The 14150-nt window shown below is 45.6% G+C and overlaps 1 protein-coding gene across 4 annotated transcripts in view; it reads right to left on the bottom strand.

The window, feature by feature from the left end:
• LOC147631126 (uncharacterized) overlaps positions 1 to 14150 on the bottom strand; it is a 68003-nt gene that overhangs the window by 22071 nt on the left and 31782 nt on the right. For 3 of the 4 annotated variants that reach the window (XM_086809470.1, XM_086809469.1, XM_086809467.1), the window contains exons 3-4: positions 7864 to 8002; positions 7691 to 7729 (exon numbers count right to left, since the gene is read on the bottom strand). In XM_086809470.1, the coding sequence (XP_086665596.1) occupies positions 7691 to 7729; positions 7864 to 8002 (178 nt within the window). The remainder of the gene's footprint in view (positions 1 to 7690; positions 7730 to 7863; positions 8003 to 14150) is intronic. The other variant, XM_086809468.1, reaches the window with a different exon arrangement.

The following is a 14150-nucleotide window of genomic DNA, read 5'->3' as shown; positions in this document are numbered from 1 at the left end:
ACCTTGCCCTTGGCTCTTCTTGGCTGTCTATGCCCTTGAACCGTGGCTCTTGTAGAATATGTTAGATGATTGATGCAAAGACTGAATATTGCTTATATAGGCAAACCCATATGCTGGTCGGTTGGATCTGCCATCACCTTGTCACCCCCCCTCCCTGCGTAGTCTCAGCGCCACCAACCTTTACCCTTGTTGCTCTCCATCGTGCCCGCCACCTCTCCACCTGACCGCCCCTTGGGCTCGCGCCTACCGCCCTCGTCTCCAGCCTCCTCCATCTACCAGCCTCTGCATCCCAGCTTCCTAGTCGCCCCTCTCCAAGTAAGTGTGTGGGGGGGAGCCCAGTCCATAGTGAAGATGCAAAGAATCTTCTGCCAAACCTGCTAAGCCTTCGGGCAATCCCAAAGGCAACGTGAAACCGATCCCGTCAAGTGGGAAAGACTCCGTTGGACACCCACACGCGTAATAGCACAACTTAATATCACAATTCGAAATGGACAACTTAATAACAACTTGAAATTGAAATGAAATGGAATGAAATAGATGGACACCAGCACTGGGGCCGGAACGGGCCGACCCCCCCTCAATATATGATATATTTATTGGGAGTATTTAACAAATACAATGCTCCATGGGTTCAAAGAACCAGATGATGTCCATGTACAAATGAATACAGTACCAAACAAAAGGCTCGAAGTAGATGTTCGAAGTAGAACGACCACTAGCGTGGTCCAGTCTCTACGGTCCAGTGCCTTCACTGGACTCCGCGGAGAGCGCCCCACTGGTGTTCCAAGACCACGCACAAACAGGCGCTCTCGTACTAACGCCTGGCTCTCCCGATCTCAGCACCTTTGGACCGTGGTTCTCCAAGAGCTTGGACTACCCGGCACCGAACGGGTGTTGCCGTGGAGAGAATCCCTTATCAGATTTATCACAAAGTACTCTACTTAAATCTGAAAATTCACTTACTTGTGGATGGCAGATGGAAGACTAATACCCAAGGTATCTGTGTGCAGTTACTTGAGAGGAGCACCAGGGCGCAGCAGCAAGTCGAGTGGAGTAGTTGTTTTGGGAAAAAGTATAACCTCCTGAAGAAAGGAGATGCCGCCTATGAAAAGGAGGCACACCCGCCTGTAATGGAGAAACTACCACCCGCTGTGCAGGTCACAGCCACCACCTTGTGGAGAAGGAAGAAGAGTAGTAGCCGCCACTTTGAAGAGAAGCCGCCAGCAAAAGGGATGAAGCGCACAGTCAACAGCCACCTGCTGGAGCTGGAGCGCAGCCTGCTAGTGGTGGCTGCAGAGCACAGCTTGTTGGAGAAGAACACACACAGCCTGCTGGTGATGGACACACACCCGGCTGCTGTGGTAGGCTGCGAAGCTATCTGTAGTGCAGCCGCCTGAGGGCAGAGCGCTGCTGTCTGGGGAACAGGCGCACAACCGCCTGCTGAGGTAGGCAGCGCAGCCTGTTTGGCTGCCTGTCTGGAGGCGCACAGCCACAGCCGCCTGGCTGCTGAAAGAAGAGGGGATGCCTGCAATGGACATGCGCAACCTGTATGGTCGCCTGTAGAGCAGAGAAGACAGCCCTGCGAAGTTGATCACACAGCTGCTATAGATGAAGTGCACAGGCAGCCGTCAGCCTGCTGGACAAAGGGCGCCGCCTTCAGCTGCGGGGATGAGGTTGGCGCACCCTGAAAAACCAAGGAGATGAACGCCGGGATTTCTACGATGGAGGTGGTGGCTCTCTTTTTTTAAAGGTTGGAGAGGGAGTTGCACGACTAGAGTTGGCTGGCTCCCCATGTTTGCATGTGGGCGGCCAGCTCTATGGTGGTGTGGGTAGGTGACCATGCACCCACCCCCACACACACACAAGTCAAGTGTGGTGGCTCCCCACCTTGGCCCCTAAGTGGGTGCCCAAAGTGGGTGCCCACTTTTAAGTGTATGTGAACATACAACCTTATAAAACAAAAGGTTAGAAATAAGATATCAAACCAACATGTGCAATATACTTACCACCTGTTCACATGCAACAAAACTCGTCAGAAGACAGAGCAAACTTCACGACTCACTGGATGGCAGGCGTCCCCGCTCAGTAAGTAACACGTCAAGCAGGCAAACACAAAAATACAAGTCATGCGAAAACAGTTTCAAACATGCAAAACATGAGCTCACAATCCCAACATGAATCCACATGTATGGTGAGATGAACAATGAATCTTGTGGCCTCTGTATGGGGAGATAGTGATCCATGTCCCAAATAAATGGGCGAGACTAAATAAGTCTCCATAATACCAATATCAAAATCATATCCCAAATAAATGGGTGAGACAAAACAGTCCGCTTCCATTTCTTGGGTTTCACTTCTTAATGTCTTTTATATACGGCAGGCTTCCATTCTTGCGTTTCACTTCTTAATGTCTTTTACATACCACACATAAACCATGAAGAATCAAAAAGTAATAGCTTTGTAACCTCAAAGAATACTTAGCTCTTCTTCTTTGCCGAAAACATCATGAAGCCATGAGACAAATAGAACTCCATTATAGCTTGCTTTGAGCTTGAGAAGCAGCTTCCATAGTACAAAGATAGAAGATAGACGTCTCCTCATGGACTCCAAGAAACCATAATGTTCACTTCCCATTATGCTTGGTACTGCTTGTATAATCCTACCAATGGACATAGTATGCACCTTAATAAGATTGTTCTCACATAAGAATGAGAGAAAGCCATATGCTTTGATATCAATGTAACTCACCCGGGGTGGGTGTGCATCGCTTGACCATGAGCACAAATAAACATTTCAACATTTAATCACAGCCATTAAGCAATCCACAAAGCGGACAATAAAAGTTGCACATATAACACCACATAGAGGCCGGAATGGGCCGATACCGCCCCCCCCCCCCCCCCCCCCCCCCCCCCCCCCTTGCGGAGTATTTTATTACCTAAGTAGAAAATATCATATACAAGCTTTGAGAGCCTTACTCTCCCCGTGGGAGATGCCGGATTATCCACATACAACCATAAACGTGTCCTTTATCCAATATGGATGATCCATACACCTGTGAACCTACTAAATAGCCATATGGTTCAACCATAGCCGTATAGAACCTATACATCGGCCCATATGCTTCATCCATATGTCAATAAGCCTGTAGGGTAAGCAAGTGCACACACTCAGCCCGTTACTACCTCATATATTGACATCACAACCCAAATCACATCATGTGGTAGCTGGAGCTCTTGCAAGCGTCCAATGAGCCAAGATTGAGGGACTTTGCGGAAATCGACAAAGCAACAATACACATGCTTCCATCATGATTGTGCTTCCTCCATAGAGTGAATATATGGTCCAATGTCGAGAAATATCGCCTGAAGCCTGCCTGACCAACTTCCTTGTGACCCATATACTCTTCCACTGAGTTGATTATGTCCTCAAGCAACACCCCATAGATCTTGGCCATAATATGACCGATCATAATAATTATGTAGCTATTGGGATCCGTGGGGTCCCCCGCTTTATGAATAAGAACAATGTGTTGGTGATCCAAAAAGGGGGGAAGCCTTCACATATTGCTATATAAAATAAGCTTGCAAGAATGGGAGCTAAAACATGGCGTCCATGTGCAAAGTGCTCCGCTCATAAGGGTCTGCCAAATCTCCAATCCCAAAAAGAAATGGAGTAAGCCAAAATCCGTTATCTCAAACTCCTTTGACAAGGCAGCCTTCATCACAACTATGTGCTCCACATGACCGCCAGTGAGAATAAGATCATCCACATAAAGGATAATCAAGGTGACCATACCGCGTTCCCGAAAGAGATACAAGTTCGGATCTACAATTGATCTCTGGAAACCCTTTCTAAGAAAGGAAGAATCAATCTTTTGATTCCAAGCCCTAGGAGCCTACTTAAGACCATACAAGGCCTTCTGCAACCTATAAACCATAACCTTTGATCCCGGAACCTCAAAGCCTGGAGGTTGCTCAACATATACCTCCTCTTGCAAGTCACCATTAAGGAACGCAGATTTTACATCCATCTGATACACCGGGCACGCTAAGAAGAGGCAAGGGCAAGAACTCTCTGAATCATGGTCATCCTCACTGTCAGTGCAAAGGTGTCCTCATAGTCGATGCCAAGCCGTTGAGCATAGCCCTTAGCCACAAGTCTGGCCTTGTGCTTGTCCATCGACCCATCAGACGTCTACTTGGTCTTGTAGACCCACTCGACACCAATGACTGACCATTTTGACGGCCTTAGAACCAATTCCCAAGCGTTATTCTTCTCTATGGCTTCAAGTTCCACTTACATGGCTTTCCTCCAAGTCTCTTGGGAAAGAGCTTCCTTAACAGAAGTGGGCTCTTTGTCTCAAATGATACGAGACATCAAAGCATAGGTCACCTGTAAAAGCTCCTCTGACTGACGAACGCAAGAACTAGAATTTCCCTGCCTGCTGCCAACATCTGGCAAGCCATCCACTATCTAATCCCGGAAAGCCTGCCGCAACATATCCACATTCAAGTGGCCATGACGAAACTGCCACAAATCACCTAGCTGAGGACCTGTAAGAGAGACTGCTAAGAGTCTATAAATCCCATTCTCCACTCCGCCTTCCCAAATAACCTGGCCTATTGCTTTGTCCCAAAGAGCAACAAAATGCTTATCAAACTCCATCCATATGCCAATCTTGCAAACCTCATGCACTAACAAAAGATGAAAACCAAGAGATGGGACATAAAGAACCTAGGAGGAATGCTTACCCCCTCTGCCATCGGGAACGATCTCCAACCTGCCCTCACTAAGGATCGGGATAGTGGATGCATACCAATAAGGATGTGACGTGTTTGCCTGCGAAGATCCTGTAACAACTCTCAGGAAGGAGTCATTTGCCTGGAAGCACCACTGTCTAGAATCCACTCCCGAGTATCCCCAACGGTGAGTCCAACCGCCTCCCTGCTCGAAGAAGATGAAACTCCGAAGTCCATAATCTCCAAGTGCACAAAAGCTAGAGTCTTCACGGTTAAAACTGAGGAATCTGCACCTTCCTCGGTGCTCCGTTGAGGACATTTCCTCCAATAGTGACCCTTCTTGCCACAATGGTTACAAGTCCGCTCTGCCTTCAAGGCATCACGATCCGAGTCAAGATCCTACTCAGAAGACTTCCCTTTGCCCTTGTTGTTGTTGCGGCCTTTCGACTGTTGGCCAGTTAGAGCCTCCACCCTATGGAGGGTTTGTGAACCGCTCTTCCTGATCCAAAACCATCGGCACAAGCTCCTCCCATGTGATGGTGCTGAGCCTCCCAGTGGTGATCAAAGAAGAATAGAAAGCTGAATACTAAGAGGTGAGATGAGACAGCAAAGTGATGGCCATATCCTCTGAAGATATCTCCTTCCCAGCCTGAAGAACCTCCTGCTGAAGAGCCTGGAGTTTGCTGATGTGCTCCCGCATCGTTGAAGACTTTGCAGGATTCATCACTCACATCTGCACTTCCAAGGAAATCCGCTTCATGGGTGATACCCTATTATACAAAGAAGCCAAGTGCCGCCAAATCCCTCGGGCTAGCGTCATGTGTTTGATGTGATTGATCACTTGGGGTGTGCAATTAAGAAAGATGAAAGAACACAAACACGCATTTACATGATTCCACAACTGTGCCTGAGCCTCCCGCTCTTTCCTAGTAGAAGGTAAAAGCTCACCCTCCTCCAACTCTGGCCGTGGAACTCCAACCACAATGAAATCAGCCTAATCATAAGCCTCTAGGACAGACTCCATCATTACCTTCTAGATGCCATAATTGGTACCGTCCAACTGTCGGTCCACCAAGAATGTCGGGAGGGTGGGGATCTTCACATGCTTCTCAGTCATCTGAAGCAAATCTGCCATCTCAAGGGTTCACAAGGTCTTGTGAAGGGAGGGTGGGTGGGAAAAAAATGAAGAAGAGGTTGCAAACACTATGCAAGTTGGTTGTCCAGCAATGATGGCCACCTTCTACCTGTTTCTCCAAGTCCCGAACAGCCCAAAAATTCTCCAATCAACACCAAAAAACAGCAAACCCTCAAGCTCTCACTGTCTCCAAGTTTCAAGCCACCTAGGGCTCTAATACCATGTCGGAATGCACAACGGAAATGAGACAACTGCTGTGAGAAAGAAAACGCAGAAGTGGAGAGAGAGAGAGAAGCCGTATAAACTCTGCTATATACACAATGATACAATGAAGTGTGGGGGGACAAGGTGCTATATATACCACCTTGGGCAGCAGGTCGGCCAGTGGAAAACAGGCCGACAGCCCACAAAAGGTGCCCACGACTGGGAAAATCCAGTCGGCCAGCACAAAAATGTGGACCACACCTGGTCGGCCAGTACTACTACAGCCAACAACATAAAAGAACACCCCCCACGTGGTGCAAAACTGGGAAAGGACAGAAAAAATGGGAAAAATGGAGACTACTAACCGAGCGGGCACACCCACAACAGAGGCCCTCACTCCCTACTAAGTAATATGGTACAGACAGGAGATGATTGCTAACAACATCTAGGGTGGGGATTCAGTGGGATAAATGGTCCTCGTATACATGATCAAGCTCATGGGCGAAAGAGGATGAGGGTATAGGTGGTGGCGGAAGGTGTAGGTGTGTGAGTCAAAACGGGGCAAGAGACTGTAAATGAGAGATATGCATGGTTGGCCAAAATGGGTGGGGGTAGGATGGTGGAATTCAGGATCTGTGGTATGAAAGCAGGAAACCCCATTAGGTAGTCCACTGTGCTAGTCCCCCGTGCATGTGGGAAGGATGTAAGGCTGTCTGACTGTGGCCGTCTTGTCATCCCATTGTATATAACCAGTTCATCCATCCCCCCCATCTCCAGTAAGTGCCTACCATAAGCTATGACAGCCCCTTCATCTATGTTGCTCCTCTATAATCCCATTTCAGCCAAATCAATCTCTGACAATCTGATGGCATCATCATGGAAATCATACATTTGCACTTGCCTACATGTTCTCCGAGCATAGTAAGAGTATATCCCTTGCTGGGAGAACTCTGCAATGTCAACAAATAGAGGTGCATATGGGAACTCCCCACTTTCCGTCTCACTTATTGCAAACCTCGAGTTTTTTGGTGGGAAGTAGCATACTGCAATATGTATAACTCTCATGCCAGGACCTGGTGAGTCGCAACCATATAAACCGTGTGCTTCCTCATCCCGTCTTACCACTTTGAGCATCTGCCACATATGGTGCTTAAATAGGCATGCCACCCCCTCTGAGCCGCACACTGGTGAGTTTCTATATAAAAGACAACATCCCTATCTGTGTATGTCTCGTTAAACCCCCCATGTCAGACCAAAGAGTTCCATTACAATTCCAAACTGCCATTTCCAAGGAATCTTTGGTCTCATAGGCCCCGCACCATCATGTGGGGCATCTATCTGTGATGCAAACTACTAAACATAATTTTCTTAGTATTTGCAAATATCTGAAGCAGTCTCTAAACAGGTAAATTATTTTATATATTTTTTAACAAAGAGTCTCTAAGCCAAAAAAAAAAATTTTGCTTGCGCCTATTCTTTACAAAGACGGGCCAAATAATACCAAGTACATTTTAGACTTTTTCCTGTTCTTATGTGTACAAGATGCTGGGTAAACGTTACAACCAGAAGCACCAAGTGCATAAGCCCATGGGAAAGAAAGGGAGCTTACTACCAATGCAGCAAAAATTGCATAAGCTGTCAACCGAGCCTGCATCTCCAGAAAGAAGCAATTAAGTAGCGACATAATACCATAAAAAGCTTGCAAATCATCAACGGTTTGTGACAGAAACATCATATTATGCTCTTTGTTTGAAGAAACTGGTGTCTCTGTTAGAAACTCACAGTTGGAATATGAGCGGAGCCATAGCTGAATTCCACAGGTGATGTAAATGTGAAGCTAGCAATCAAGGCTGTCAGCCAACTAAGAGATCTTAACTGCTCAGATTTCTCCCCCACATCAAGCCGGTTGAGTTCTGCAAACCTTTTTTGGCGAACAAGACCAAACATGCATTCAGTTTTCGTTATTTTTCTTTAAAATGTAAATCTAGACTTGCAAAACTCCTAGCACTTGTCAGCAGAATGAAGCAATCTCCCGCTCCTGTGCACCTCTCTCCTCCCACCAGATTCCTCCTTGCCGCCTTCTCTCACCTGTTTTTTCAGATCCCACCCGTTTTCCCTCTAGGTGCTTGTTTCTCCTCCTTGCTGGCCTTCCCTCCATTCAACGCTCATCCCCTTGACCATTCCACACAGCCCTTCAACAACCTGCCGCATTGGATCAAAGCTTTATTGATCAGGATAGAAGAAGTTTTCACAAAAATAGATCTGCAGTGTGGCTACTCAGCTGGGAAAAGAGCCGAGATATTCGCAACCACATCTCCTTTAAGAGCTTACTTTGATTCTAAAGTAGTCTCCTTCTCAGAAGGTTACTAATACACTAAGTTTCATAAACCTGAATCTCTGAGCATCTGGTCTTCCAGATATGCCATGCCGTGATACTAGCAATAATCTCCTTGGTGGTGTCCATACCCAGGGAGAAAGTATGTATCGTAATTCGGGGATATCTTGAAGCAAACATCTCTGATCTATACCCTTACAAACAAGTATAACAGGATCTTCTCTGTCACCACTTGGCCACCCAATTGGTCTACCCGTGCTTTCTTATCATGTATGTACATTGGACTGGTGTCCATGGTAGTTGTTTATGCCGGGGATTGATGCCACTCATGTGATACTGTAGACTTGGCTTTCCGTTGGGACTTGTGCCTCCGTATACATGCCCAGAAATGCTTGGTGGATTGGTGTTCCATTGGGTCTGGTACCTCGTGTACTTGCCTGGAGCACGTCTATTTTGGTATAGTCTCATGAACAGGGATTGTCTATACCAATGTTGCATTGCATAGCATCTTTATGTGCTTGCCTGCAAATGAAATTGCATGCTGTTTTCATGCCTACATGACCTATGTGTAGTTCCGGGCTAGGGGACGCCCGTCCATGAACCGTGTGTGTGAAACTATCTGCTGACATGGTTGTGTGGCATGTGAACAGGTGGTAAGTATTACCCAATCTAGGCTCAAATAACCCTTAGGACTTAGCCAATATTTATAAGTGAGTGTGTTCCCACTTCATTAAAGTTTGGGCGCCCAAAAGTCACTTATAAATTATGACCGCTTCCAAGTTCACACTCACTGAAGTCCCGAGACGGACAAGACTCAATGTCCAGGACCTGATCCTCCCCTTTTACTCATAAATGGGCATCTCCTAATGTTCCTTCACCTGATTGGACCCCAATTCACTTACTTATTAAGAGAAAATTCGTGTTTTCTCTTCATGAAGATTTTTGGAGGCTGAAAACTCTGTTTTTCCACCATTTCTCTCCATTTCCAAGCTCTCCATAGCCATACCCAACTTGCTAGGGTGTTTTCCAAGCTTCCAAGAGTGTTTCCAAATGCTAATCACTCTCCTACACACTCCCAATGACTGAACTTCAGCAAATCAGCTCTCTTTATTGCTGTAATTTCTGGTCTTTTTGCTGAAAACCCTAATTTCAGCTCTCCTTTCTCAAGTTGAACCATAGGGGAAGCTTTCCCAAGGTTCCCTTCATCCTCTTGAAGACTTTTGACGCATAAAGAAAGACGACAAATCAAAGATCTCAACACTCCAAGGACTTCCATCGCCAAGACTTCCGCTGTCATCGACTCTACTTGCTATTGGTAAGCTTTTATGCTTAAATATGGGAGCAAGTAGCAGGAGGGAGGAATCAGATTACAAGATCACATACCCTGTGTAGTGTTCTCTTGTCCTACGTGCTCTCTTGCAGATTGTTGCTACCATGTGTTGGTGGAACAATAGAGAGCAGATGGTAGGGAACATGGGCACTTGAAAGGGTAGTGTGGGTTGCAAGTCTACATTGACAACCACTTGTTTGCAATACTGTATTCATATGCATTGGTATGGAAATCTGGCCAGAAATGCCCATGACACTATGTACTTGATTCTCCCAAGATCAATATACTTTATTTGAGAGAGGGGTCGGCCAATCCGGCTCTTGTCAATTCAACAATTTACTTCTTATATTTTGAGCAAGTGTCCATCAAATCTTAGTGTATTTAAGTGTATTGATTAGCATTGTGTTCAACCAAGTTACATTGGTATCAGAGCATACGGTTCTCTTTCACTTCTATCGTGAGAGACGATCACCGTGAACACTAGCTATCTCTACACTTAGAACATTATGGGCAGCCATACAATGAATGTTGGAGATGCTAACACAAGAGGCAGGGACAATGAAATGCATACTTCCAATGCTTTACAGGATGAGCAAACTCATGTGGTGCACAATAAGGAACATGAATATGTGGGACAGCCGTCCCGTGGCAAAAAGAAGATGCAAGAAGAAGAGTCCATAGTCTTGAGGGTTGAACTTACTCGTATGCAAGCTCTTCTCCATGCACAAGAAGAAGAATTGAATCTCTACCGTCGCGAGGATCCATTGGTACATGACCGTTTGAAGGCCAAGAAAGCTGAATCTTATATGGATCATGCAATGGCAATGATTGCTCAAGAGTTGCACATGCAACCGAGAGATGCAGCACGTGCATACTTAGCTCGTACACCGAGGATGCCTATGCAGAAAAGGCAACCATCCCACATGTCTTGGAATCCCCACAAGTGCCCGAACAAGAACTTATGTCTAAGAGGATGAATCTCCATGCTATGGGAGAGGAACAATCAGTGACTTCACGCCATGCAGGAATACCTTATGTAGCCCGTGAAGGATACAATGTTTATGGCAGTGGTCAAAATGTAAGTCAAATGCCATTGCCGGCTGAAAATATGCATGCACAACACATGCAACATGGGCTGCAATTTTCTGTTGGTGCAGTTATTCCGCGTATCTCTCATGCCACTCATGCCTTCGAGTGTGCTCGTGAGGGAGACATTATGGCTGAAAATGTATCAATGCATGTTGAGGGGTCAGCCATGCCTTATGCTTACAAGGCACATGTATCTATGCCTTATGCATCACCTTTTGGTCCAAAAATGATGCCAGTCACAGGGGCTGTCCCAATGGACAAACATGAGGAAAAACATGTTGAGATGCACACACATGCATCAAAGTCTCGCTTCAAAGCCGGAGACAAATCTGTGAAGTTTGACACATATCAGGGAGAATATGATGCATCAAAGGCACCTGCTTTTATTGCCCAGTTTGATATTGCTTTCAGTGATGAGATTTCACTCCGAAATCCATGATCCGGCATGTAAGCATGTTCATGAAAGGCACTGCTGCCCATTGGTGGCTCACGGAGAAGCTCTCACCGAATCCTGTTAGATCATGGGAAGAGTTCAAGGAGAGGTTCTATGCTCAATTCTTGCCTCCCAATGCATTGAATGAGATAACAATGAAGTGGGATTGGGTAAAGCAAAATGAGGGGGAATCGGTAAATGCATATGTACAAAATTTTTGGAAAGTGCTCTTGGAGGTATCTCCATTTATGCATGTCACCGAGGCGAAAAGGAAGAGAAGGTTTCAATCGGGATTGCAACCCGTGTACAAAGCGGGACTACAAATGTATCCTGGTCATACCTTACACCAATTAATCGCAGCCGCCACCGCCATCGAGCAATTGGAACTCAAATTGAGTCGATCCAATAAGGCTAAACCCTCATTTCAAGGCAAAGAGAGGGCTGTCCAAAACCTGCAAATAATGGATAGCCACCTAAAAAGGACCAAAACCAAGATAAAAATGGTCCAAAGGCTCAAAATATCACTACCAAGACGCGTCCCTTCAAACTGAGAGACTATGGTCTCACTCCGGAGCAGAAAAAGCAATATATGAGTGAGGGGAAATGCTTTACTTGTGGTAGCACCGAGCATATTGCAAAGGCATGCCCAAACAAGAAAAAGCGTGATAATGCAAATGCATCAAAGCCTAATGTGCATATGGTTCCGGATGTACAAGGCAACACTTCACATGATAGCAAAGATAGGGTTGTATGTAAAGCTTGGGGACACCTCAAAGATCAGCCCGCTTTGTTCATGTTTGATGATTGTGCATCGGAAAATTTCATATCCACTCAGATGGCAGCTGCTTTGGGTATTGAACTGGAGGACAGTTGCGCATACACATTCAAGGCTATGTGGATCATGAGAATTTCTTGTGGCGCCTTTGAATGGCTGTGATGTGTTGCTTGGAAAGCCTTGGCATACACGTATTGATCCATACAAGGCTTACAAGACCAACAGGATCACCTTCATGCATAAAGGCCGAGAGCATGTAATTGATGCTGGTGAAGACAGTGATACCATTCCCCTTGTATCTCATGTACAAATTAAGAAAGTAATGAAAAAGAGTGTTTTTGCGTACTTGATTTTTGTACGAGATCATGTTGAGGAAAATAATGTACATGTAAACACTCTTAGTAATGATAGACTAAAATTTTTGCAAGAGCACAATGAGTGTTTTGTTGATGAGTTACCAAATGAGTTACCACCTGTACGATCGGAAGATCATCGCATTGATCTTGTGCCGGGTAGCTCACCACCTAATAGGCCAGCCTATCGTGTAAGTGCATCCCAAAAAGAGGAGATCATGCAGCAAGTGAATGAGCTTCTTGAGAAGGATTTGCTTCAGCCAAGCTCTTCCCCATATTGTTCACCCGTCCTCTTGGTTCAAAAGAAGGATGGATCTTTTCGTATGTGTGTGGATTATAGAGCTTTGAATAAGCTTACCATCAAGAATCGGTTTCCGATTCCACGCATAGACGACATCCCAAGTTGGATGGATCGGCATGCTTTAGCCAAATTTATCTCAAGAGTGGATATCATCAAGTGCGTGTAGTGCCTGAGGATGTACACAAAACTGCTTTCAGGACAGCATTTGGGCTTTATGAGTGTCTTGTTATGCCTTTTGGTCTTACAAATGCCCCCGGCTACATTCACCCCAAAACATGATGCATGGATGGAAAGAAAGAGGTGTAACATCACTTTCACCCCCCCTCAACCCGGCCATTTGGCCATTGTTTTTGAAGAGCTCCATAAGCATAAACTCTTCATAAATGCAAAGAAGAGTGAGTTCTTCTTGTCAGAGATACATTATCTTGGGCATATTGTGTGTAAAGATGGGGTGCGGATGAATCCTGCAAAGATTGATGCAATTCAGAATTGGCCCGAATTGAGTTCGATGCATGAGATCCGTAGTTTTCTTGGATTATGCTCTTACTACCGCACGTTCATTCCGCACTTTGCATGGATTGCTTCTCCTTTACATGATTTGACAAAGAGGAAGGCCGTGTTCAAATGGACTAATATAGAGAGAGATGCATTCCTCAAATTGAAAGATGCAACTACTCATGGTCCAGTGTTGATCATTCCGGATTTGCAAAAGCCTTTTTGTGTGGAATGTGATGCATCTGGAAATTGCATAGGAACTGTCCTTAATCAAGAGGGACATGCCGTGGCTTATGAGAGTCGTAGATTGCATGATGCAGAGCTATCTCTTGGCATTTATGAGAAAGAGCTCTTGGCTGTAATTCATGCACTTACTATATGGAAACATTACCTTCTTGGGGCTGATTTCACTGTGAACACAGATCACCAGAGTTTGAGGTATTTTCTTACTCAAACTAAGTTGTCAGAGAAGCATATGAGGATGGCCAATTTCCTCTCTATGTTTCATTTTCAGATCTTGCACACCCCGGGAAAGAAAAATGTAGCGATCGATGCATTGTCACGAAAGCCGTATGTAGCAGCTATCTCGGTTGCCTCTCATGGGGACTTGTCTACTATGCGTGATTTGTATCATACGGATACTGATTTTGCCACTATTTGGGCTGATTTGATGGCTGGTCATGCACATGCCTCATATGTGATCAAAGAGGGTTATCTCATGAAAGATAATTGCCTATGTGTGGTGTCTGACATGAGGCAAATGGTTTTGGATAAGTGCCATGCTCCTCCATATGCTGGTCATAGAGGCATAATGCCTACTACGCACATGATTGAGCGGTATTTCTTTTTGGCCAGGTATGCGGAAGGACATAATGTACGTGCATGTATCACCTGTCAAAAAGTCAAATTTGATAGGCAAAAGGCACCAAGCTTGCTTCAGCCATTGCCTATTCCCACG

The sequence above is a fragment of the Cibotium barometz genome, chromosome 15 (genome assembly GCF_041138505.1).
Source record: "Cibotium barometz isolate CiBa-2024 chromosome 15, ASM4113850v1, whole genome shotgun sequence".
Taxonomy (NCBI): Eukaryota; Viridiplantae; Streptophyta; class Polypodiopsida; order Cyatheales; family Cibotiaceae; genus Cibotium; species Cibotium barometz.
The sequence above is the reverse complement of the archived record's forward strand: the minus strand, read 5'-3'. Positions and strand labels throughout refer to the sequence as shown.